At 36.8% G+C, this 27,785-nt stretch overlaps 1 protein-coding gene across 1 annotated transcript; it reads right to left on the bottom strand.

The window, feature by feature from the left end:
- Window positions 1-2,673: 2,673 nt before the first annotated feature.
- Window positions 2,674-27,785, bottom strand: Srp14 (signal recognition particle 14). The gene is made up of 4 exons (XM_083118587.1): window positions 27,686-27,785; window positions 15,121-15,193; window positions 10,048-10,160; window positions 2,674-6,553 (listed from the first exon to the last, which is right to left on the bottom strand). The coding sequence occupies exons 1-4, from the start codon at window positions 27,707-27,709 to the stop codon at window positions 6,437-6,439; spliced, it is 327 nt and encodes a 108-aa protein (XP_082974713.1). The 5' UTR covers window positions 27,710-27,785; the 3' UTR covers window positions 2,674-6,436.

The following is a 27,785-nucleotide window of genomic DNA, read 5'->3' as shown; positions in this document are numbered from 1 at the left end:
TAGTCCAAAGGGATGCCTCAAAAAGCAGTAGGGCAGAAATGGGGATTGCATTCACACACGGAAAGAGAGGTAGAATGGAAGAAGAGGATTTGGTGGAGTTGATGGGTAGATAAGAACAGAGTAATAAAACCAACGGTTACTTTGTGGGATTCGAACCCACAACCCTTGTGTAGAACTGACGCCCTTACTGACGGAGCCACCAGAGGTGTCCACTCAATCTTTTTTCTGAACTTGTATTTATACCCAACACTCACAAATGTAAGCTGTAAAAAAATTCCAAGTTTCCTGGAGTGGATTTGAACTCTCAAGCATGAGATCTTGAAGTGGTGCCCATACAACCTGAGCTACAAAGCTTCTTACTGAAACCAGCTTTGGAACTGCTATTTCATTCAAAGTATATAGCATGAAGCTCCCTGCATGGATAAAAGTTCCAAGGCTGTCTTGAGCATGGAAGCTTCATGGCTAAGGTGGTATGGGTGCTGCTTCAAGATCTCATGTTTGAAAGTTCAAATCCACACCAGGAAACTTGGAATTTTTTTCAGGTTACATTTGTGAATGTTGGGTATAAATAAAAGTTCAGAAAAAAAAATGAATGGGCACCACTGGTAGCTCAGTCAGTAAGGGTGTCACTTCTAGACCTAAGGGTTGTGGTTTTGAATCTCGCAAAATAACCGTTGGTTTTATTCCTGTTCTGCTCTACCCATCCACTCTACCAAATCATCCTCTTCCATTCAAGCTCTCCTCATGTGGGCGAATGAAAGCCCCATTTCGGCCCCAATGCCTTTCAAGGCATCCCTTCGGGGCTCGCAGGAGCCCACAACTACATTCATATACATTTCCTATCACTGAAAAGTTACGATTCCTTTGAGGGATTGGCTTGTGTGTGGCAAACTTATGGACTTGAGGTACCAGGGATGCTTTTGCAATTTCTTTTAATGTTAATTCATATATTTGCTAATAGATGGCATAGGCATTCACTTTTCATTTCATTAGTTATGAAACTTGCTATTAGATGGTTCCACTTGTTCCTTGCACTGAAAAACATAGTTACTAATAGATGGCACCACTTGTATTAAAAAAAGTGTATAAAACGTATGGCATATGAACTTTAATTAGTTCAGACAACTCTTAGGAAAGTGTATAAATAAAAATAAATAAAAAAAGTCTTGTCCATTCCCACCCAAGTCCCTTTTACATTCCTCTTCAACCCCCACCTCTCTTTGTACACAGTATAGTAAAAAAAAAATTATGAAAATAAATTAACACTTTTTTTGTAAATACCCAGTTTTATTTGTCTGCACTACAACAAAATTCTTTGATCATCCTGTTTCAGGTGACAATGCTACATAAGCTCTTAGCTTTGAAGAAAAGGGTTGTAACCAAGAAGTAGTAAAAATAAGAATATAGAAATCAGACTTCATTACAATTGATGGATTTGGTTTATTTTACTTCCCATTTCTACTAATTTTGGCTAATCACGAAGATAAGGATGAGTGACTATATGATGAAATTGATGAAGGGACACAAAGAACATCCATACCCAGGCTGGGATTTGAACCCAGGACATGGCATCGTAGCATGGTGTGCTACCCACTCCACCATGGAGTCCGGCAGACTTCATTACAATTTTACATGCATATCTACTACAAAGAATAAATTTATATTCTTATTAGTGTCACTTTTTCCTCACCTCTAACCAACCATGATAATGAGGACAAATAAACTTGATGAAGGTGCACAAAGAAAATTCCGAAACCAGGACTCATACCTAAAACTCAGAGGCAGCACCAAGGATAAAATCAACAAGAATAAAGTTTAAAATGAGGGGTAAAAAAATAGCGAACAATGTAAAGAAATTGCACCTAGCCGTCTTGTTGAATCAAAGCATTATTAATTTCGTCCTCTGTTGGCTCTCCCATTAACTGGTGAAAGATTTCACAATAACGAGCTGAATTTATGGTTTCTGCAAAGAATATTGGGCCAACTATTCTTCTCCTGGATATTGCTATCCGCACCCCAATCTTCTGGTCATGTAGAGGAATTTCATGTATGGCATGTGGGTTGTTGGCAGACCATAAATGTGAGTTATACCCTGATAAATGGAATCATGCCTCATCGGTATAGAAAAAATAGTCCAAAATATCGTCAGAATTGTCTGCTAGAAACAGCTGGAACTATTCCCAGTATTAAATTTGCTTTCCACAGTCTGTGGCCAATAACTTTTGAACCGCTTTCACTTTATATGGGATGAAACAGCTTCTTACAAACTGCCTTGTGTGCAGTTGCAATACCGATGTTTTTCTGTTGGGCCAACTTTTGCACGGACTTGTTGGGACTACGTTGCATAGCAGCTGATATGTCTTGCAGTTTTTTTCATCCAGGACTGATGGTCTACCACTTTGCTCATAGTCCTTTTCCGATCCAGTCTCCCTAAATTTCTCGATTAGTGCTCTTACACAATGTAGATTAGGAACCGGTGTACCTGGAAATTAACGGAAAACTATTTCACTGTCTGTGTGTACTCACCATGCACACGAAAGACGTATTCAACGAGAAATATTTGCTTTTCTAAAGTTAACACCATTCTGAGTGCACACGGAAAGACACAGTCTCAATTGTTCAAAGGTGATGAACACACAATAACAACAAAGAACCAAACACACCTTCTCATCTCAAAACACCAGCCTGCCTGGCTTGTGAAAGCAAACTGCACACAACGCAGGATTACCAACCTTTGCAGAAAACATTACTCGCAGTGCACAGAATACATTCCCTCAACATATAATCATGTTTATGTAGGTGTATAGTTATTTTTTGAGCACACTATATGACATACTTGTATCAGAATTGTAGGTAAGTAATAAAACAAAATTATACATCTGAGATATACAATAGGGATATTAATCACATGCAGAAAAGTTTTTAATTGAAAATGAACAGATCTTCTACACAATTTAGAACTGACAATTTGGAAAACAGCTTCACTTATTTCCTTCTGTTGCTTATTGACATAAATTAGCCTTTTACAACAACTTTATATGTGTATGAACAATTACTGTTGAGTTCCTTTCTCGTTATTACCTTTACATGTGATAGGTTTAGCGAGATTCTGAGCACGTATTTAGCTGAAATATAGTAACCTTCTTCCAGACATGTACACTAATTGCCCTAATGGTTTGGTCTGGACAAATTGTGGTTCTTGGTAAGCAACATATGGAAAAGTCAGGGAATTTAGTTTTTACAAAATTGTAGACATCCTTAAACTATTGTGTATGTGAAGTTTCAAAAGCTCACTGCCTTCATTCAAAAGGATACGCCATCCAATTCGCAACACGGAAACGCGAAATTTCACATATACAATATCAAAACCAGTTTACTGCATCCATCATGAATTATAAAACTATTTTTGATGGAAGTGAAACTTAAATAATAATGTGGTGAGTTCATAATTTCTTTGTCAGTATTGCAAACATGATACAGTTTGAATTAGTTAACCACATCTGATTCTAAAGTTCTATTTTTTTTTTCCTTTGATGGTATGTGCTCTCTGTTAAGTTTAATTACAAGACAATATGTACATATCTAATATTTATTTATTGGCTACAATTTCACTTATGCAATTATCAGTTGTTTTTTTGTTTTTGTAAATATTTTTTGTTCTCAAAAATTGGGGATAATATTACTGTACATTTAACCTTCGTATGATCAATTAATATTAAATTTTATACAAATAAAACAAGCACAAAATGTTCTAAGTAGCAACATTTCAGCTTTACATATACAGGGTGGTGACTCTAGGACCATGATAAAATTCAAGTTTTCAACGCAAAATTTTAAAAAAATCAATGGTACAAGCAGATGTTTTCTCTATTTCAACCTTAACGTATTATTTATTAAATACAGCGTTATTAAAAAAGAATGGTACAAAAGTAAAGTTAATTTATTTTTAAGTGAAAAGAGATACAAAAGCAATTCTGGTGAGAAAGAAGAAAGGAAGGTTGTAAATTTATAGCCTGTGGTTGTAGTTGATGTAAAAACCACTAGAGGTGCTACTTGTTGTTGATAGCTAAAATGGCAACAACGAAGGTAGAGCAAGCATATTGCTTAATGGAATTTCCACGAACAGGGGCAGTTGTTACAGTTCAGAGACACTTTCATGTGAAATTCAAGAAAAGATACTGTGTACGTTCCTCCATTACCACAGGACCTGGATAATTTAAAGCAGTGCATCTCTCGTGCAGTGAAGCTGATAACTGATGATATGGTGGAATGCATCTGGCAAGATACTTAGACTCGAAATACATCTACAAACAAGTTACAAATGTTATGGGATATACTAATGTACGAAAAATTGTTAGTTGTATAATAATTTCAAACTCAAATTTACCTAATCAACTTCAAGATATATCTTATATTGCAATAATCTTCTGTCTGTCAGATAGATTGTTTTGCAGAGGACACTAAGTTAAATGGACTGAGATATTTCTGTTTTATTTTCAATGCAGTTTTACCTTCCTCGATAAAAATAATAACTAAACTGTGAAAAACATGCCTCAGGGCATTATATATGTATAAATTCAATTGGATTTGGATTAATAAAATTTGCAATTTTTCACATCTACGGAAAAAATTCATGCAGAATTCCCGAAATTCCCAGTGAGTAGCCACCCTGATATACCATGTATATTACACATCTTGGTTTTGATAGGGGCGGGGGGGGGGGAGAGAGAGAATGTCTCTCTTATATGCAAGGCACAACTTAGATTCAAGAAATGTCATTGGTTGTAAAGTTGTTGCTAAGTGGACCAAGATGGGATATTGTTCATATACAGCAAGTCATCCACCCATGCTACTTCACCCTTAATATCAAGAGAAAGATGTAAATCTTTCAAAACAATGGGTCCCGAGTTCGATACCTGGTGGAGGTACATGTGTAGTGGTTCGGATTTCACTTTAAACTGTAGGTCTCCGATTAGCCTATATGTGCATAAAGTGGACTTAAAACAATAATTTAACCAATCAATTAAACATACATCTTTCAATTCATGATTACATTCTCCAGCATCGATTGTCATGTTTTGGACTATATTTTCCACAGTGCTCATTTCTCAGGCCATCAGCATTAATGATCTCTCTGTAAGATCCAAGTTTCACTGATTCATCAAATCATGGTCTTATTCATATGGGTCAATGTATGTTGTTATTCTATGTCATTTTGTTACATACATTAATTAATGAGGCGTATTCAGGCTCTACAAATAACATTTGTAGTTTAATATTGGAATGGAACAATGTTATAGATATCGGTAAATTTTACATTGGTACATTTTTGGTATCGTAAAACGTTCACACCAGACAATCCATAATTTTTAATGTCACAATAATCTAGGGATGGACAGATACGAAATTTTGGCTGATACCAATATTCTAGCAATCCAATATAAAATTCCAAATGGTTCAATGATCTCCTCAATAAATATATGCGATGCAAAAGAGGCTGAATATTTAGACATTTACTTTAAAAAAATGTACAGAATGGAGATTATGTGTTTGTATCCATAAAAATTATAACAAAATGGCACAATATTGCACTACATCATAAGATATTTACACATAACGGGTTGGTAAAATTATCGGAAATTTTAACAACACACTGACATGCCCATATTGGCTGATACTGACAAATTACAGATTAATCTGCCCGATCCCTACAATATTCCTCTACATGGATTATTATAAATTTGCCAGTTTAAGAGACTATACAATAGTATTTTGTTCAAGCAACTGTTAAAACTTGAGTATTGTTAGCAAGTGTACAAAATATATTACAGAAAGATAATTAAATCTGAAATATTGCTACTTAACTTTTTTTTTCTAGGACACTTCTGCATTGTGTCATCTCTACTGACTTCCAATGCTATCACTACAACCCAAAAGTAACCATGACTGTACACAATTTAATATGAAGGAAATTAATGAGCAATGCATGCCATAAACAAAAATTATCAACAAGCATGTGGAATAATTATTCCTCCATGTCTGTAAACCCTCAGCCTAAAAAACATCTCGAATGATGGTTGAAACAGATGAATGAGAACTGGTAGTTTAGAAGAGAAACTTTGCCCACATATTTACATACAATTACTGCTTTAAAATGAACACTTTTTTCACACCAAAAAATGTGTTTATTACTTCTTTCTTTAAAAAAAACCAACAACATTTGAAATTCATAGAAAAAATATACAACATTCATTTCCTGTAACCCAAGCACACACCAGACTAACAGTTTTGGAAAAAAGAATTGAAGTCAACAATTAATACCCCCATTGAGCTGACAAGGTTAGGTGAACTCAACCACATAATTTCACAGAACATAGTGTAGAAGGATATTGGCAGTCTTCATTGACGAACAGAAGGTAAGGTAAGCCTTTGTGCACTATTGTGAGGCTTTTGCTTTTGTCTTTGACTTCTTCAACTTCTTCAAGCCATCCAAATTGCCCTTCAGCAGATTGGAATATGCTAACTGAAACTTGTTCACATCCTTTGGGTGAACCTGTAATGCAATGTTATGTTAAAAACATGTTTAAAATTTATCCATTTCCTCTTACGTACATAATTCTGCAATATTTACATACGAGGGTTACAGCAAAAGTCATGGCAACCATTTTTTTCCACAATAATGCGGGTCAGGTAAATTTTATAATATACAGTGGAGACCCCGTCACATGCAATGTATTGTGACGCCACTAGATGGCAGTGTCTGCCAAGACATTGAACTGAGGGAAGTGGAAAGTCAGTGCGTGTTTAACAGTCGTGCAGGATGAATGTGACCCGGCATGAACAGCATTCTTATGTGAAAATAGCAGTTCTCCATGGAAGGAATGCGAGAGAATATCACACTGAGCTTGTGGACGCTTTAGCAAATGATGTTCTGACATACCAAACTGTGGGCAGCAGCATTCGAGCATGGGAGAGAAGCAACTGCCGACATGCAATGTTCAGGATGACCTGTGACTGCACATATTTTGCCTTTTTCTCTATCCTGATACAGATCTCTATGTTGTTCAAAATTCATACATTAAACGTTAGCATATGTTGTGACCTTTCAATTGTATATTTTACAATTTCTTGACTGACCCGCATTATCATGGAAAAAAATAGTTGCCATGACTTTCGCTGTAACCTTCGTATACTGTACACGTTCTACTCGATCGTAACTGAAGTGAGAATTGAATACATGTGATATTGACAGAAGAAATTAAGTGGTCAATTTCATAATAAAATTCTACTCTTTTCATAACTGCGTTGTTTCTTATTTACAGACAATAAAATCCAGAATATTCTCTGTCAGATTTATGGAGTTGTTATATTAGTATGATGGCATGCTTTCACTTGCTTAACCGTGAGTTTTAGACTTGATCATACTAAAAGTTGAAATTCCCAAAATATTCATATAGAGGAAAAATTCTTTATTCACAGCACACGGTTGCCAACAAAATACAAAATTCATGGGGAAAATTTAGTTTACAGAGCTAACAGTACAAATATGAAGGGGGCAAAACACCTTAACCACATTTCTTATGTGTACTGGCTGGTAAGTCCGAATATTGTTACACATTGTATATGCAGTGACTGCATATACAATGTGACACTATATTATCATCTTGAACTCAAGGGTACAATTGTACATCGAAGTATTCTTACAGGTTCCCATTGACAACTTCAAAACTACAAAATTAGAACATTCAGCACAAATATCCAAGGACAAACATTTGATAACCCAATGTCCAGTAGAAGATATCTATTTCTGGACATCACTTTTTCTATATCTAAATAAAATCCAATGCTGAATATCCAATATAAATTCATATCCATTTTTAAATTTTTTTTTAATATTTTACTTCACTGTCATTCTTTTCAACATTAAACATTAATTTGATTGCAATTTGTGTATCTACTGCTCAAGTTGGACGAAATAATCTTTCAAGGATCTTTCTTCATCTATTTCCTCGAGATCTAGGGCTCCAATATTATTGCATTCAAGCTGTCAGGCGTGAAAATTGGAAGCCCATTAGCAGAAGTAGACTCCGCAGTAATGACAACTGATGTGCAGGATCCCAAAAAGTCTGATCCTGAAAAAAATTCCTTTCCGATCCAGACTTCAGAAAATCTAAATAATGTAATTTAAAATAAGTTTATTCCCTACATTTTTTTTTGGTACTAAGTGTCCGAAATGTATTGAAATTGGCACTTTCCAGAAATGCAAAATAAATCATCACCCAAGGGTGAAATTGTGTGTATAATTAACATTTTTAGTATGGGTTAATTGTGAACATTTTCTGCCCCTATAATCTCCCAATTTAGTCTGAAAATAACACTATTTTTCCCTTTTTTGAATATCAGGATTTTAAAAATACCCCATCCTGATCCCACCTTGACCAAAAATTTTGCGTCATGTACCCCTTGCACTTCATTAAACGTCTCTATTTGAGTAATATGAGCAAAAATATTACTTTTCATTTTAAAAGATGTTCGGTCATAGTGAGTTAGGTTACTCGTTACGTTCTTGAAGAACACACAAAGTGTATTCAATTTTAGCGTAACCAGAGGAAATGATTTTTTGTGTAATCAGAAAACTAAGTGCGGGTACTATTATTAATTATCATCTTCAACATTGATAGAGAAGAGGTCCTAGGTTTGAACACTGGTCAGGCAATGGTGTGTCATTGTGTTTATCCAATCATTAATTTTTCCAGTTTATTATCATCTTCATCGCCATTTTTAACACAAATAACAGAAAATTGACTTAAAATAACAATGAGCGTTTTGTATTTCTGCATTCAAACTGGAACGAAACCAATAAGTGTGCATTACCGCATTCCACTGACTCACCCTGACTGAAGAAAGAAGGGAAAAAGCTCACGCTTAAAACATAAATGTATGCATCCAAAGATTTACATGCTTTAAGCGCTCTCGCTGTGGAGGAAAAATTACTTTCTATTAAATATGTACACTACAATATCGCTAAATGCAACGACGGTCAGCAAATGGATCTCATCCTGGACTATTACTTCGTAGTTGCTCATCCAATTGATATGGAAAGCCCTCTACTTTGCCCAGATATCTCTTGTTCTCCTTGTCGTCAAGTGCTTTTATATGATCCATTTCATCCGATATACTAAAAGAGAAGAAAGGCCACAAGTACGTGCTTGAATTACCCGGCCGCCGTGAACCGGAAGTTGCTGTGCTACAGTTCCACAATCGATTGTGACATTCGAAATGTTTTTGTTTATTCGTGGATAGCCCCTATACTTTAAGCCCATTGCTGATTAGCCTTCCTGAACATAAAGTCAAATTCCAACAAAACTTTGAAAACACACTCATATATTTCGCTGGCAGGGAACCATTGTCTGAACCACTGATTTCAGGCTGGCGCCGTCACTGCGTATATAGCAGATATGTTGATATGTCTCTTTAATGGCTGCCAGCGGATAGTCCCAACTGCCAATTTGCAGATGATAACACTTTTACCTGATAACTGCCAGCATGTAGTCCCAACGGCATGAACACTGCAAACTTTCAACAAGTATTACTTCCGTCTCCACCCACTCAGAATAAAAGTCTGAAAGCAAGAAGACTACTACATTGCATGTGATGGTCCAGATAGGCATATGGTAGAAGGACCCCCCTCCTTGCCTGTCACTCTGACAGGCTACTGTTGCCTCATCAATGGCATAGTGGTAACATTATCACCTTGCAACCAAAGGGCCCTGGGCTCGATACCTGGTGGAGGAACATAATGGATTAGATCACACTTTGAACTGTAGGTCCAGTCCCAATTAGCCTATCTCCATCCAGAATTCATTGATTGTTATCTATGTTTAACAGCACTGGAATGCCACTTTATGTGAAATGTGCAACACTGCACAATTTTAAATTAAAAACAAATGTACAACACAAAGGACATTGTTTTCTTTGTGTGTTGTGCATATTACAGCTACAGCAATATGTCAGTTGCAATCAAATAAGGAAATGGTATCTACTTACCACAGTACTTATCTTTTTAGTGTTTAATTTAGCTCGTAAAAGACACATATATTCTGATGGTTCAGGCAGAGGTTTTCTTCCATCACGTGGCTTTGGCTTAGTTCTTCCATCATCTGAAATGCAAAACATTTTCTGTAATATGAGGCAAATCTGGAAAGTAAAGATACAAAGTGTAATGATTATGGCTTTAGCTTTAAATCTGTTATCAGAAAATTTCAATTTTGTTCCCTCATCAATCATCAATTTTGTGTTACACTTCGCCTGTTTGCACTGAACTTTGCAACAGTGATTAAATCTTCCTTGTATATAGGGCAATGGCATAGAAACTCTGCCTCCTTGTATAAATTAATGCCATCTATACCACCCTCTGATCGACGAGTACTCGATATGACAAATCAGTTTTCTTCCAACATTTGACTTTGCTTTTGTCCGCTACAATCACCGATAGCCAGCTGTACTTCTGCCAAAACCTGTGATTTCGGCCGGTGATCTTATCCTTCATCGTGCTGACCACAGCAAAGTTTTAGCAAAGCCGAAGATTGCTGCTTGTATGTATTAAGAGCAACGAGCTTTCTCACCTGCCACCTTATTGCATATGGAGACGACCTTCAATGAAGCCTGCATGCAGTATACAGCCTATGCATGGAATGAGGAAGCCAATGCCCGGTGCAAACAGAGCAACTTGCCAAGTTCGTCAATCGAAACCAGGTATACGTGGAGTAATGAGACCGGATTTCCATTTCCTGACATTGAAGTGTTATGATCTTCATTGCGAAATTTGCTCGAATTATTCTTCATTGAAAGGTGGTGCTAAGATGATCACAAGAAAAGAACATCAAAATTAAACGTAATGCGAGATTCCTGCCATCACCTTCTTTATGCTAAGATTGATTACATTGCTTTTCAATGCAGCTATCCATTCAAAGGGAACTGATAAAACAAATTTGTGCCCTGAATTGATGACATTTGATGCACTTGCAAGTCTGATACAACAGCTAAAAAGAAAGAGAAAACTAGTATCTTTTAACTAACCATATGAATTCCCCCATTGAAACCTAACCTTAAAAAGGTACAAAATACTGAAAGATTAATAAGAGAGTAAATAATGAATTAAGTTTTGTAAAGTAGATTTAAAAGTCGTAAAGCTGTATGTTGTAAAGAAATAGGATAATTTATGAAAGCAGAATTGATAAACATATTACAGTTCATAAATTGTCATGTACATTTTGTCTGGGAGATTAAAATGCACAATTTACAAAGGATTATCCCGTTGGCAAAATTTAATATGATATGATACTATCAGGTGTCTACCATTTCATAAAAACAAAATGTCCTGACTTTTCCAGACCAAGAACCAAAATTTTCTACACAAAGCCATTAGGGCAATACTTGTATTTAAACATGTGTGTAAAGTCACTATATTTTTGCTAAACACCACACTTAGAGTCCCACTTAACCAGGCCTGGATTTTCCAATAGGCTTCATAGGCCCAGGCCTAGAGCAGAACAATTGTTTGTTTTAAATTTATAAGGAATAGCTAATTCTCGGATTGCCTCTTTTTTTCTCTCCGGACACACAAATGGAATGACTTAATGTAGTTGTATTGTAAATATAAGTTCACAAAGAATATTTCTTAAGAGAGATAGACTAGCAGGGCTCAGAACTAGTTTAGTAATTTGTTGTTTTAATTACCGACGTTGTTGTTTCGAATGTACAGTATTGTGCTGAGCCAGGTTGGCGATTGCGGCAAGAACGTGGAGCCTGCCGCTTGCTTTTGAAAGACAACACCGGTTTGGCTGCGTTCCAGGAACGCCGTTACTTGATACTGCCAGCATTGGCCGCATATCAAAAGCATGTAATTCCCTTTGAATTGTAGAGAATTAAACTGTCGGCGCAAGCATTATTAAAGGGGTTTCGCATTGTACTATTCTACTCTTAGTTGTTCGAGAATATTATTCAAGAAGTTAGCGCCGTTGCCTTGTAATCAAGGGGTCCCAGGTTCGATACCCGGTGGAGCCACAAGTGGTTTGGATCCCACTTTAAACTGTAGGTCCAGTCCCAATTAGCCTTCCTGTGCATAAAGTGGACTTAAACACCAAATCAATCAATTCAAGAAGTAGGTGGTGTATCGTGTCTCGCGTGTGTCAGTGTAAGACATGCGTTGGTGGGGTAAGTTTAAAACAACATTACGCTCATTATGAGTGATCAAAGAGTAAGACTTATGTCATATCGCTTTGTTACATTTTTTTGTATGATGGTATGTACTTAAATAAAGTAAAAATAAAAGACTTCTCTGAAAAACAAGGTAAATGTTAATATGTAATTTATACAGGGTTATAGTTTAATTAGTCACAATGACATGCAAATTATTTGAAATGAAAGAAAAACTCAAAAAGTTTTAGTGTCTGGCAAAGCTGATGTTTAGTTACACATTCTGCCGCTAGGGTGACAGTAAATCAAGGTGGCTGGAAACGAAGACAGGAGAGCATTTTGTGTCCTGGAATTTCATGTACAACAGTCAGTTATTTGTCTCCAAAGAAGTTTTAGGATGAAGTTCGGGTTAGATCCATCAAGCGGTCACTCAATTCGGAAGTAGTATAGACAATTTAAAGAAAGTGGGTGTATCTGCAAGAGGAAATCAACAGGCCAGCCAAGAGTTAGTGATGAAACAGTTGATTGGGTGTGTGCGACTTTCGTCAGAAGCCCCAACAAATCAACGGTTAGTGCAAGCAGAGAATTGAACTTTAAGCAGACAACAGTGTGGCACCAGGATGTCAGGAGAAAACTCAACAGAAGGTTACCACATCAATGGATAGGACGAGCTAGTCGTGAGGATAAGGTCTGCTTCCTTAAATTAAATTAAATGCTATTGCTTTGATATGAAAATTCTATTTCAAATTTTATGAATTCAAAATTTTTAATATTATTTCAAGTTTATTGTATTCAATAGGTGCCAAACTACTACTATTAAAGTCTTCAATTTTATACTGTCTTAATAACTACCCTTTGTTTCTATCTACTTCACTCTTGATAATGGATTGAATTGCTTTATTTTACTTCACTATTTGTGCAACTTTTGGCTAATATGCGAAGATGGGGATTCGAACATGGGACCCCTGGTGTCATAGCATGATGTGCTAACCACTCCACCATGGGGGCTGGCTAAATCTTGATAAAAATTAGAAAAACTAACAACAATGGGGTTTAATCTTGGGTTAAACTACCTAACTCTTCTTTCATTACAAATAAATATTATATGCATACTACAAGAGCTTAGAGATTATATAATATATTAAATATAAATATACATATTATATAATATAATATAGCCTTCATAATTGGGAAATGAGACACGATAGCAGATAAATACAGAGAAACTAGTACTCACTTTCTGCGTGAAACAGTTTTATTTGTAGTTCTAACAATTAAAGTGGCCACTGCCACCATCCTCGTAGGAACTTGTTGCACTGTTTCATGCCGTGCTTCTACGAGGTGTGTAAATAAAGTAATGAGACTGGCAACACTGCACACAAACCGGCGACGCTGGTGACGTGGGACTTGGAGGGGAGGTGGATGAACATGTGATACACCATCAGTGGAAGTTGGAACTCGCTAATGTCACGTTGGTTGTCCGTAGCAATTGTTTTAGTGAAGCAGATTTTGCATGTGCATGTGGACAATGAGTGACACGAACATCGAGCAACGGTATGCGATCCAGTTTTGCTTCAATGCAACGGAAACTTTTGCAAAACTGCAACATGTCTACGGAGACAGGGTTTTGTCAAGGGCCCAGGTGTTTCGTTGGTTTAAGGCATTTGCAGAAGGAAGAGAGTCAATTGCAGATGAACCTCACAGTGGCACACTCCAAGCTCTCCAAGGCCAAAAAAAGCAAGAATGACCAAGTCAAAGATCAAAAGCATGCTGATTTGCTTCTTTGATAGACAGGGAATCGTTCACAAAGAGTTCGTGCCTCCAGTAAAAGGGCTTAGTTAATCAACACTTTTACCGAGAGGTTCTGAAAGGTGAAAAAGGATCATGCGCGTGCGACTATACATCCAACTGAACTGGGTGTTGCATCACGACAATGCACCTTGTCACACAGCAATTTCAGTAAAAACTTTTTTGGCCAGTAAGAACATTCCTGTGGCTCCTCAGCCTCCTTATTCGCCCAACTTGAGTCCTTGCGACTTTTCCCTATTTCCGAGATTGAAAACACACCTGAAGGGACGTCGGTTTGACAACGTGGACAACATTCAAAAGGCTGTAACCGACCAGCTGAAGGCTATTCTAGTATCCACATTCCAGCACTGCTATGAGGACTGGAAAAACCGTCTCCAGGGTTGTGTGGCTTCCCAAGGCAATTACTTTGAAGGATACAATGTTGCATTGTAATGTTCTTGGAATAAAACAGGTAAAAAAAATCAGTCTCATTACTTTATTTACACACCTCGTATTGTTCTTAGTTCTCTGGCTGCCGCTAGGTGCGCTGTTGTCAACCATCCGTGACGTATGCTATTGCCCGGTGTTAACTGTTGTAGTAGGGGAATCCAAGTGAGGTGTGCCTGTCCGCTATCGATGTTTATCTCATAAGGGGGGTGCATCATGGTATGAGTTTCCTTGATTTTGGTGTCTACGGGTATGTGGGCTGTGTGCTTGACATGTACCTTTTGGATATTATGGCTATTTTATTTGCAATACACAAGCACACAGCCCTCACACTCGTAGACACCAAAATCAAGGAAACAAATGCTGTAATGCATTTCCCGCATGAGCTAAACATCGATAGCGGACAGGTACACTACACTTGGATTCTCCTACTACAATAGTTAATGCCAGGCAATAGCAGACAGACAGTTGACAATAGCACACCTAGCGGCAGCCAGAGAACTAAGAACAACAGAAGCACACCAAGCATCAGTGCAACAAGGATGGTGGCAGTGGCCACTGAAATGAATTGAACTACAAATAAAACTGTTTCGCGGAAGAAGTGAGTACTAGTTTCTCCGTATTTATAACATAACCTCTAAGCTAATTTCTATTTATATAAAAATACATGCATTGCATGATACTTACACCGTTTCATTGTAATGGTAACAGATCCCTTACTTCTGGCTCTTTTAAACAACTTTGTCAATTCTATCAGAAACTGCAATAAAAATATACAATTTTTTTTATTCTTGTGTAAGGGATTCTCTATAATCAATTTAGAAGTACACAATAACAAAATTACATTAATCCACCTGGTATTCATAATAAATATTATGCTTTTGTGTAAAAATAGTTTTTCCACTAACCACTACTGGTACAATGAATGAAATCCCATATTCCACATTCACATGCCATTCTTAATGAATTTTATCAAACTCTTGTAGTGCAACCTGAGCTAATGTACCTGCCAATTTTGCTCAAACATCTACTGTAGAAGAAGACATGTGTGGCTTCGAAGATTTGCCCCATCCTCCCCCTGGGTCATTCCATGCCAAATCAACCAAGTTCACAACCAGACCATCTCACAATTTTCTGAAACTCTACTATTTGGTAGTCTTCATGAAGATATGAAATCCTGAGAAATTGTAGCTTCCTGTGTGGTGTAGTTATGGAGTTTTTGGGGCTCGAAAATACAAAAAATTGTAGATTTTTAGTCTGCGCTCAAGATTTTCATAGATCGTTGCTCTTACCCTAATTGACGTAGAGAGCTGGTTGTACTCTTGTTTGAAAGGACATGAAATAAACTTTCCAATGGTGTATCACATCACCATATTTAGAATAAAATCTTTTCAAGGTCATCTACTTTGACCTTTGGACCTTGAACTTTTGAAGATGCATATCTGCGATTTCCTTGGAACTGAAATATATTGTTAACACAAGCTTACACTATAACATAACCAAATTTGAAGTTGGGACGATTATGGGATAATTAAAGAAAAACAATTTAATTAGTATAAGTGTATTTTTTCAGCATGTCTCGAGCGCAGACTAAAAATCGACAATTTTTTGTATTTTTGAACCCATAAAACTCCATAACTATGCCACACAGGAAGCTACAATTCCTCAGGATTTCGTATCTTCATGAAGACTACCAAATAATAGAGTTTCAGAAAAATTCGAGATGGTCGGGTCAGAAATGACACACTTTTTTGTTGATTTGGCGTGGAATGACCTCCCCCCCTGTGTATTTGCTGGATCTTGTACCCAGTGAATTCTATCTCCTCCCTTAGACAATTGATTGATTGAGTTGGTGTTTTAAGTCCAATTTATGCACAGTAAGGCTAATCAGGACTGGACCTACAGTTTTTAAACTGTAGGTCCAAAGTGATCTGATCTGAACCACAATGTGCCTCCGCCGGGACCCCTTGATTACAAGACTACGCTACCACTGCGCCATCGGGGAGGCCCCCTCCCTGAGATGAAGAAGCCACTTCGGATTTATCAATATGACAATAGAGATAATGTTTTTACAGAAGTGGAACAGTGGTTCTCGAGGCAATTATAAGACTTCAATAATGATTGGTCATGGCAGTCACAATATGGTGGCAGAAATTTATGAATCTGCATGGTGAATTACATCCAGAAGACTTACCTTCAACATACCACATTTTAAGTTCCTATATCATTCTGTTCACACTGATAATTAAAATTTTAAGATACATCCTTATTCATAACAATAAATAAAATTCACATTTTACCAAATTCTCATTTCCATTGAAATTGCTCAAACCTTTTTTCCATAAGTAAAAACATTGCAATCTTGAATTTTGTGTGGGTGTGTGTGGAGGGGCAAGCAACAGTACTGTATGTTTAATGATTTTTGAAAGTTTTATACAAATTGTTTTGAAATACTGGAAGCAATTGTTGAAGATAAGATTCAAGCTTGGAGAAACTAATTAGCACAGTAAAAAGCTTCACCAGAGAAATTGTGATTTGAAAAGTAAAGTAGCTTACATCAACATTCACGCTTGGCAGCCGTTCTCACTTATTTACAGCAGTGGTACTACAACTAGAGTTCAATTTCTTTCTTAAAGATGGAAAATATCCTTTTCTTGTTCAAATTGTTTCTGTACAAAATAATAATAATAATAATAATAAAAAAAAAAATGGAATTACAATCACTAATTCATATTAACTATCATTACCACTGAATCATAGAATTATTAGGACTTCCTGAATGGATGGAAATAATGATTATTGATAGCAAATTGTACACTTTACAAAAATATAAAATTTCAAAATTCCCAACAAAATTAATTTTATACTCACTGAATTATTATAATAACACAAATTGAAAATATTTAATTATATTTGGGGTATAAAATATGCGAAAACACAAATTTCATTTGGTTTGACTAATATGCATCCAGGGAATCTTCAAATTTTCCTGTGCCAAGGAAAATGAAATTTTACTTTATGTGGCAAAACTGATTTACGGTCACCTCAAAAGAGAAATACAAGCAGATTTCCTTATAAGTTTTGAAGGGGATTTCTTGCATAAAATCAAATTTTACGTGATCAGGTGTGGAATGCAATTTGAGACATTACTTCAATGCCAAGAGCCCTAAACTGAACCTTAAAAAAACTTAATCCATGGTGCTATAGTCCATTGAAGGCCCAGGCCTACGTACCGACAACCAGCCTCACTCCTATATGATCCTACTCCCTCACTCACCCGAAGTGGGAGATTCTCCAAACAGTTATGGGGTGACGTGTGGTGAGTACAACGAACCCCCAGTCGTAGGTTTCCATAACCGGGTTTTGCTACTCATTCGCAGCTCCCCAATTTCATCATGATGGTGGGTAGCCATTGGTCCCATACACAGGCTGAAATCTCAAGAGAAAAGTTGTTACGCTTCCCCCAGGAGACTCAAACCTGCATGTGTCCCATAGCCGGAGTCCAAGGCATGACGCCCTAGACTGCACAGCTATGGTGCAGGACCATAAACCGAACCTGCCTGACGTAAAAAAAGAAAGCATTCAGCAGTGTGATACCTCTATTCCAGAACCTGGCTACGATTCTGTAGGAAAGTTTGAGTACAGATAATTTTTTTTTCAGAAATGCTTAGTTGGTCTCTTAGGAAGTATTTTTGGCTTGGACGGACATCTTTCATCTGGTACATTTTTCCCGCTATGGCATCATCAAAGATGGCAGCCACTCAATTACAGAACTACTCATATGTCTATTAATACTTGACAGATTTTGATGGAAATTGAGTCACTATGTTGTAATTTCTATTTAAAAGGTGAATGAAGATGATTTGTAAACAGGATTGTCTTCTGTTTGATACAACGTTTCACAACATGCTTTCCCTTTATGTTCCTATTGGGATGTCTAGAGCAGTCTCCTTATGTCTTCTAGTTATAAAGAAGTTGACAGAATCAAACAAGGCAAATACTGGCGGAAGTTTCTATGCTGTGTCTAGATGTAGTTGCCCGAGACCTTTTCTATCAGAACGGATCAAATTCCTAAGAAGTAGAAGTTTCAGAAAATTATCCCAGATCAGATTAGACTGGTATGTTTAGTAATAAGAAAACAGATCTTAATAGTGCATCTAATTTATATCTGGAGAACTTTGGAGTATCACCTGTCTAGGGAGGAGATAGAAAAAAACTCAAACCTCCAGAACCTTTTGCAAATCTTTAGATGAACTCATATAGTGGTGGTATCGTGATGGAAATAATACAGACAGACGTGGTACAGAACATTTGCCGAGATCTTATTTCGACACATATCTTCAGCCACACTACATTGAGATGGCGAGGTTGTTCGCATAGATTCTTGTGGATTTGAGAAGATGGTTATGTTCCAGGAACGAACTTAAAGAAATATAACGATGATTTTGTTGGGGTGTATAATTGTTACAAATGTGCTGGATCTTTGTGAATTTGTAGGGAACATGAATCAACCTGTTGCTCTTTTTGTAGGTGTGGCAGTGTCAGGGCACAGATTCAGCTTATAAAATCTGAAATTGCGATATAACCACTCTTGCTAAATACTCCCTCTGTCCCATAATTATTGTCCGGTATACCTTTGTTTGTTTTCTCATAATAATTGCCCTATATTCAAACTGTGACATTGGTGTATACAGAAGAAGAACATAAAACAAGGGAATGAGTCATACAACTTTACTACTCAAGGAACAGTACAAATTGTGCTTTCCATCTGCCTCTTCGTCTGTCATTTCTGTACTACCATTTTGGCATACCGGACTATAATTATGGGACAGAGGGAGTATTAATTTTAATGGTAGTATAAAACTATGCATCATTGCATTATGATTATTGACACAGTAGTAAAGCCGTAGCCATTTAGCACAGCGTGCCTACAACGTTATGGGTCAATTTCATCATATCATCATCCATCCTCATCTTCGTGATTAGCCAAAAGTGGCAGGAAAGCGAAGCAAAATAAACCATTCATACAATAGTTGCCTTTTAATCAAGGGGCTCCAAGTTGGATACCCAGCAGAACCATCTTTGATGATGCCATAAAGGGAAAATGTACCAGATGTCCACCAAAGCCAAAAATACTTCCTAAGAGACCAACTAAGCATTTCTGAAAGAAAATTTTCTATACTCAAACAGTTTCCTACAGAACTCTCTGCACCTCATGTCACATGATGTAGCAGCAGCAGCACTCCGTATCCAGGATAGCAGGAAATGAATCACCTTTGGTAAAGGTTCCAAATGTTTAATGACTTTTCGCAAGTTTTAGAAAATGCTTTAAGATTACTGGAGAAATTATGATTTGAAATGTAGCTAAGTAGGTGATCTTGACGATCAACTCAGACACGAAATTTTGCAGATTTTGATGAGAGGGTCGAAGTGGTTTCATGCTCAAGACCAGATATTATATGATTAGGTGCTTGAAGAATTTAGGGGTGTTATTTTAATGCTAAGAACCCCAAAGCTGAAGTGCCTAACCTAATAACGAAAGCATTTAGCAACAAAATACCCCATCGTTAAGGTGACCAGATATCACATAATAGCCGGGACGAACTCTTTTCTTGTTTCTGTTCTAATTTTTTTGCAGGGTAAAACCAGATGCCAAAATATTCTATGTCAACCTACAGGATACTATGAATAAGGCTAAGGACTTTGCGAGACATGTAATCATCATGGGAGATTGGAATGCAGAATTGGAAATGAACCAGAGGAATGGAATGAGTGTATGGGAAAGCATACAGCAGAAACAGTGAAAAATAGCAATGGAGAAAGAATGAATGAATATTGTATAGACAATAATTTACTTATAGGAAATACATTTTTCCACATAAAATAACATTTGTAGCAGAAAGGAGAAGTGCAATAGATTATTTCACTTACACAGAAAATACAAGATGTCAGAGTGTATAGAAGTACAGAACTAAGCACCGAACATAAATTACTAATAATGAAAACAAGATTTCAGGGACCTAAACAAATACAAAAAGTAAAGTACACAAAAATTAAAATAGGAGAACTAAGGACAGAATGCAAGCAAAAGGAATTAAAAAGGCAAGTGAAGGAAGAGTTGAACAAAAGAAAGAGAGAGCTAAGTATCCATAACCAAGATAAAGAAGAATTAGAAGAAAGATGGAATATTCTAAAAAGAGTATTGATTAAGACAGCTACAGAAGTTATGTGGCTTAACAACCTTAGGAGAACAAAAGAAAACATCAAAATGTTGGAATAAGTTGGTTAAAGAAATACACTATGTGGAAGAAAGTCATTGGACACCCCGGTTTCAACTCTGAAACTAACTCCTCGTGGAAAAGAGAGTACAGACGGGTATATATATGGCAGCAGGAGGCTTCTCAGATCATTCGCTGATAAAATGACGGACAGGAAAGAGCTCAGCATGTTTGAAAGAGAGATCATAGTAAGCTGCTCCATAGGAGGCATGAGTATACGTAGCATAGCTGATGCCCGACAGGTCCCTAAATCAACTGTAACCTTTGTCATCAAGAAGTGGAAGGAAAGGGACACTGCAGCAATGCACCACGAAGTGGAAGACCCACGAAATTGGACGACCTGGACAGGAGAGTGCTGAAGAGGAAGATTCGGAAAAACAGGAGCCATCCGATGCATTCGATTGCAGAAGAGTTTCAAAGTGCGACCAATTTGAGTGTTTCGACGAAGACACTTCGCAAGGAGGCCCATGCGCTCGGTTATCATGGTCGAGCCGCTGCCCACAAACCCCTGATAACAAAAAACAATAAGCGGCAGAGACTATGATGGTGTAAAGAGCGGAGAAACTGGACGGTGGAGCAATGGCGGAAGGTCCTATGGAGCGATGAAGGTATGGCGATTACCTAGAGAACGTCTGTTACCCGAATGTGTAGTGCCCACAGTGAAATATGGTGGTGGCGGCATCATGTTCTGGGGTTATTTCAGCTGGCATGGCGTGAGTCCACTGGTACCGGTGTATGGCCATATGACGTCTGCGTCCTACCGAGATATTCTCGACAAGTCCATGCTCCCCACATTGTGGAGTTTCCAAGGAAACGAAGAATGTGTGTTCCAGGACGATAATTCGACTTGTCATGTTTCCAGGGCTACCACGGAGTAGTATGCAGAAAATAATGTCATCCGACTGGATTGGCCTGCTCAGACCCCTGACCTCAACCCTTTCGAACATCTATGGGACGAACTGGAGCGCCAATTGAGGTCGCGATCGCCTTGTCCTACAGTTCCATGGTTGGTGACTGTACTGCAGGAGGAATGGCGGAATATCCCACTCGGTGTACTACAAGACCTTGTGGCCAGTTTACCACGACGAGTGGCTGCTGTTATCGCTGCCAAAGGCGGACCGACCTCCTATTGATTGCAAGAAAACTGATGGTATCCGCTGACATGTGGTGTCCAATGACTTTCTTCCACATAGTGTAGTTAAAAGGCAGAAACAAGCATGGAAGATGTAGCCTACATGGAAAGAATATGTTCAGAGAAGAAATGAAGCAAAGAAGCAGTCCGACAAGCAAAGAAAGAATCATAGGAAGAGTTTGAGTTAGAAAGAGAGAAAAACTATCAAGGGAATAGTCGAAAGTTCTGGCCAACAGTAAAAGCAATGAAAGGAAAATATGGGACGAGAATAAGAAACCTAGAAGATGAATCAGGAAAGATCCAAGCAGATACTGTATTGAAGACATGGTGTAAGTATGAAAACACATTTACAGATGAATGAAGAAGATGCAACAGAGAGTGCAAATGTAGAAGAGGATGGAAGAGATGAAATAAAAATGCAAGAAGTAGAGGATGAATAAAGAGAGTGAAATTAGGAAAAACAGCAGGAGCTGACCAGTTATACCCAGAACTAATAAAGACGGGAGGGAATAAAATTGTACAATGGTTGTGGAAGATTTGTAATGAAGCATGGAAGAGAATTAAAATACCCAAAGATTGGGAAAGAAACATGATCACACAAATCCACACTGTAAAATGTGAAAATTATAGAGCCATCTGTCTATCTTCAGTAACTCTAAAAATATACACAAAAATCTTAGAAAGAAGGCTAAGAGATGAAGTAGAGGAGGAGTTAGAAGAACAACAAGCTGCCTTCAGAAGAGGAAGACTAATGCAAAATCACATTTTTCGCTAAGACAAGTTATAGATAAATTCCTTACCAGAGAAAAAGAACTATTTGTAGCCTTTTTTTATTTAAAGGTAGCCATCGATACAGTACCACAACAACAACTATGGTCAGCGTTACAGAAAATAGGAGCTTCAGAAAAATTAGTAAGAAGAATACAAAGTGTCTGTAAGACAGTTAAAAGGAATAGTGAGAATAAGAGGCGAGAAATCAAAAGAATTTAACATATGAGTTAAACAAGGAGATAGCCTTCAACCCCTTACTATTTTTAATACTAATGGATCAAATACATAAACAATGTAGAAGAACATCTCGAAAATGTAAGGTTGTAAATAGGAAACTGACACCAGTTTATGTACAATCACTTCTGTATTCTGATGACATAGCATTAATAACATCAACTAAACAGGAACTACAACATACAGTAATAGAATGAGCCAGCTCAATACAAGATTCAGAAATGATAGTGAACCCAAAAAAGATTAAAGTAATGCATATATCAAAGCATGGAAACGAAGAGAGATTGGAAATAAAATGGCAAGGAGAACAGCTAGAACAAGTGAATAGATATGAATATTTATGAACAATAATAACAGGCGATGGAAAAGTAGAAGAAATAAACAGCAGGGTTCTGAAAACAAATAATGCATTTGCCACCCCTGCTCTATGGCATAGAAAGCTCAACGCTCCAAAATAAGCATAAAAGTAGATTAACAGCAACAGAGATGAAATAACTCAGAAGAGTCGTAAGAAAAACCAGACGAGATAGAATCAGGAACACTAAAATCAGGGAACAGTTACAAGTAGAATCAATTGAAGAGATAACAACACTGGGCTGGGCTCATGTCATGAGAATGGGAGAAGAAAGAAAACCGAAACAAGTAATGGAAGAGAGAACAGAAGGAAGGAGAGGAAGAGAAGACCTCAGATAGAATGGGAGCAATACCTGTCAGAGATACTAAAAGAGGAAAGGCACTAATGGAAGTTAAGAGAATGGCACAAGATAGGAAGAGTTTTAATAGATAGCTGAAGGACCCCGACGCCTAACAGCACAAAGAGGAAGAAGAAGTAAGTATTTTCAAACGTAAGTACTTATGACGAAACAATTATGGTAAGGGTTCCGAACATTCAATGATGTTTTGTAAGTTTTATAGGAGTATTAGGAAGTGCTTTAGAATACTGGAAACGATTGTGGAAGTAAGTTTGAATAATAGTTTTTCTTGTATGTACGCATTGCTTGCATTATAAAATTATTTTCCTGTAGTTTACGGTTATTACAAGCATAAGAAAACAGTTTTTCTTTGTGACGTCCCAGGAGAACACACACTCCTTTCATCAGACATTTATTTTAATTTTTACTAAAGATACAGTTATAACAATGGTTTGTAATTTTTTAAACAAAAGAATCTGTTATATAATGGATGTCGTCAATGTTACATTGCTGTAATATAGCAACTTAACTGTGAAAAAAGCAGAATGTTTTATTTTTATTTCAGATTTTTTTAAAAATTAAGAATCCCAAATATCATCAGGTAATTCAAATTCATCATTGTTTTCACAAAGTCTCTTGATGTTTTCTGTTACATTAAATTTTAAAGATGGTGGCTTACTCCATTTGTGAAAAAGAAAACTCCATACTGGATCTATGTTACCATTTTCATTATTTAATTTATTCCAGTGTTCTTCTGCAATGAACGAAGCTTCCCAGACATTCAACTCTGTGTTTCCCGTTAATGTTTTTAAAACCCTTCTCTTTTTAATCAAATGCTTCTCTTCGATGATATGATTTGACAAACCTGTTCTTGGGTTTAGATTTATAATGTCCAAATCGTGTTCGTGCCATCTTATTGCCATTTTCCTTGCTGTTTGTCCCATATAATCCTTTGAACATGAACAAATGTCTGATGAAAGGAGCGTGTGTTCTCCTGAAACGTCACAAAGAAAAACTGTTTTCTTATGCTTGTAATAACCGTAAACTACAGGAAAATAATAGTAAGTTTGAAGCTTGGAGAAACTATTTAGCAAAGTTAAAAGTTTGACCTAGTATTTACTGGAGAAATGATGAGTTGAAAAGTAGTTTATGTGAGCATCCACGCTTTGCAGCAAACAGCAATTCTTGGTTTCCGTTTGTCTCGGATACAAACAGAGTTTTAATGTATTTTCATGGGAAGCTTGAAGGGTGTTGCTTACTTGAGACTAAATGGTATGTGATCAGGTGTTGGAAGAGTTTAAAGCCAAGAGCCCTAAATCTGGCCCATCTAACCTAAGAAAGCATTTAAGGATGTTTCATTAATGTGAAGACCACTAAACTTGACCCATCTAACCAAATAACAAAAACATTTAGCAATGTAATACCACTTCACACTCCACACAAGTAAAGTAGATGGCAGCATTAGTCCATATCCAAGATGAAAGTTAACGAATGGCTGCTCACAAACAAAGAATAATACAGAGCGTATAGAAGGGAAAATCAGTCTCGAGACGAAGTATGTGTTAACATATATAAACATAAATTGAACCATGTAAAAAATGCCTGTGTACCAAGATAAATTTGGAATACAATAATTGGAATTTGTGCCATATTTATATTAAAATGTGTACATTTTGCCATCCTGTTTTTTCTTCTAGAAAATAAGAAAAATGTCCTGTTGATTTAAAAATCTGGTCACCTTATGCTTTGCACCCAATTCAAATGAAGCAGATGACAGCAGCAGCCCATACCTAGTATAGGTAAGTACAATGTACGTAAAAGAATGGCTGCTCACAAACAAAGAACCCTGGGAAACATTGTAAGTAAGAAAACATGCAGTAAGTAATTACTATGACACTGAAGTGTGTTAACAAACATAATAGAATAGAATGTTTATCACCATTAAGCAACCTCAAGTTGCAATAGTATTAATTGTACAGTGAGTGAAGTTATATTACAAACTGCTGCTTCAAATTCTTCTATTCTAAAAATACAATTATTTATTAGCCATTTCTTTATGAATTTACAAAAACTATTTAGAGTTAGTGACCTAATCTCCTGAGGTAGTTTGTTACTAATTTCATACCAGAACATCTCTGGGATTTGCATAGTCTAAGAAATTCAGTCAAGTTCATGTCTCCATCTAGTATTATAATTATGTACTGTGAACAGAGAGATGTTTTCTTTTATGAATGGTAGTACACAAAAATATATATAATGAGGGAACTGGCATGATCTTAAGTTCTTTGAAAATAGGTTTAGACGATGTCATGTTTGTTAGACCTTTGATACACCTCATTGCTTTCTTCTGCCATTTAAATACCGTACAGAATCCAGTCGAGTTTTCCTACAGCATTAGACCATAGTGTGTATGGGAATCAAAGAAAACATATATGCATCAATAATCTGGCTCTCACTTACAAATTATTTTAGTTTACGGAGTAGGAATAGTGCATGACATAATTTACTACATAGTTGTTCGGTGTGAACATTCCATGTAAGTTTGGGATCAAGATGAATACCTAGCAATTTGACGGATCCCTCTTTATTTATATTTTCACTTATTTTATGTAAGAAAAAATATATGGATTGAGTTTTATTATTATTCAGTACGAGTTCGTTTTCTATAACCATCGAGTAGATATTCGGAACGAGTTTACAATACCGGACCACTCTCCAATTTCAATAAAATTTCACCTACTCACTAATTGAGACCTCCTAATCACGAATTTGCATGTAATAATTGGCCGTCAAGTATGGAAATCTAGAGAAAAACGAAATAAACTATGTTTTCCTAACGTAACGTAACCCTACCGTAAGAACAGCAGCTCCACTGAAGATGCCATTTTCCCAACATGAAGAAATCAGCGTGCAATATACCGTTGCCAAACTTACATAATCAAACGAGTTCACATTCCAAAATAATAATTTTTCATTGTATTTATACTAATGGAACCTAATGTAACATGCCTAACCTAACCTTGTAGGCATTCCTCGAACACAAGGTAGGAAAACTGTTGTGCGTGTGTCCTGCCATTCTTCCATGCTGAACATAATGAAACTGAGAACGCAACAGTGTAGCAATGTTGGAGACAGCGTAACGAATTGGGTCTCACTTATTGCACAACACTTGATCAACCTTGTGTTCTGACTTCAAGGCAGAAAGCTTTTCAATTTTAGTGTGTTTAGCTCTCTTAGCGTAAATAATAATTATTCGTTGTATTTATGCCAATGGAACCTAACCTCGCAGGCATTCCTAGTCTGACATCAGAATGCAAGGTAGGAGAACTGTTGTGAAACAAGGAAGATCTTAGCGAATTGCGAAAGAAACATGGTTGTCAATTGCATTGTATGGAGAATCATCGTTGTATTTAACAAGGTTATTCTACAACTTCTAAAAGTTATTTTACAATTTCCATACTTGACCGCCAATTATTAGATGCAGATCGGTGATTAGGAGGTCTGAAGATCGTAGAGAATTCCGAAAGAAACATGGTTGTCAACTGCATTGTATGGAGAATCATTGTGAGATTTAACAAGGATATTCTACAACTTCTACACGTTATTTTACAATTTCCATGCTTGACCGCCAATTATTAGATGCAGATTCGTGATTAGGAGGTTTCAATTAGTGAGTATGCGAAATTTCATAGAAATTGGAGTGTGGTTCGGTATTGTAAACTCATGCCAGATATTCTTATCGTCATTATTCATAATTAGAAATGAAACTACATAAAAAATGCCCGTGCATCATGATAAATTCGGAATTAAACAATCAGAACTTGGGCCATCGAGGGTTACAATTGTAAGTAGGGAGAAAATCATTCTCCAGAAAACACGCAGCACTGTGTGCTAAGAGACATAAATGAAGAAATGTGTGCATAATGATTAGTTCGGAACCTGGCCCCTTTAAAGTATTAATTACGAGATTGATAAATTTAATGATGTCGACACAGACATTATGAACCAATTGTATACTCAACATCACTTGCTACGCAAAGTATCGTGATCATCGCATGTTTCTGCCCGATCCATTTTACCCACAATTTGAACAAAAACTTATTCCGGTTTATTTTAGTTGAAGAAAACACATAATAAATCCTTACGATTTCGTTATCCAAGAGTACCATAACTGCTAACAGCTGTACACCACGATTCGAATCACAAGGTATTGTGCACAGACACGCGCACGCATAAACACACACA

This window comes from Lepisma saccharinum, chromosome 3, assembly GCF_977018435.1.
Source record: "Lepisma saccharinum chromosome 3, izLepSacc3.1, whole genome shotgun sequence".
In the NCBI taxonomy this organism is placed as follows: Eukaryota; Metazoa; Arthropoda; class Insecta; order Zygentoma; family Lepismatidae; genus Lepisma; species Lepisma saccharinum.
This window is presented reverse-complemented; position numbering and strand designations above follow the sequence as displayed.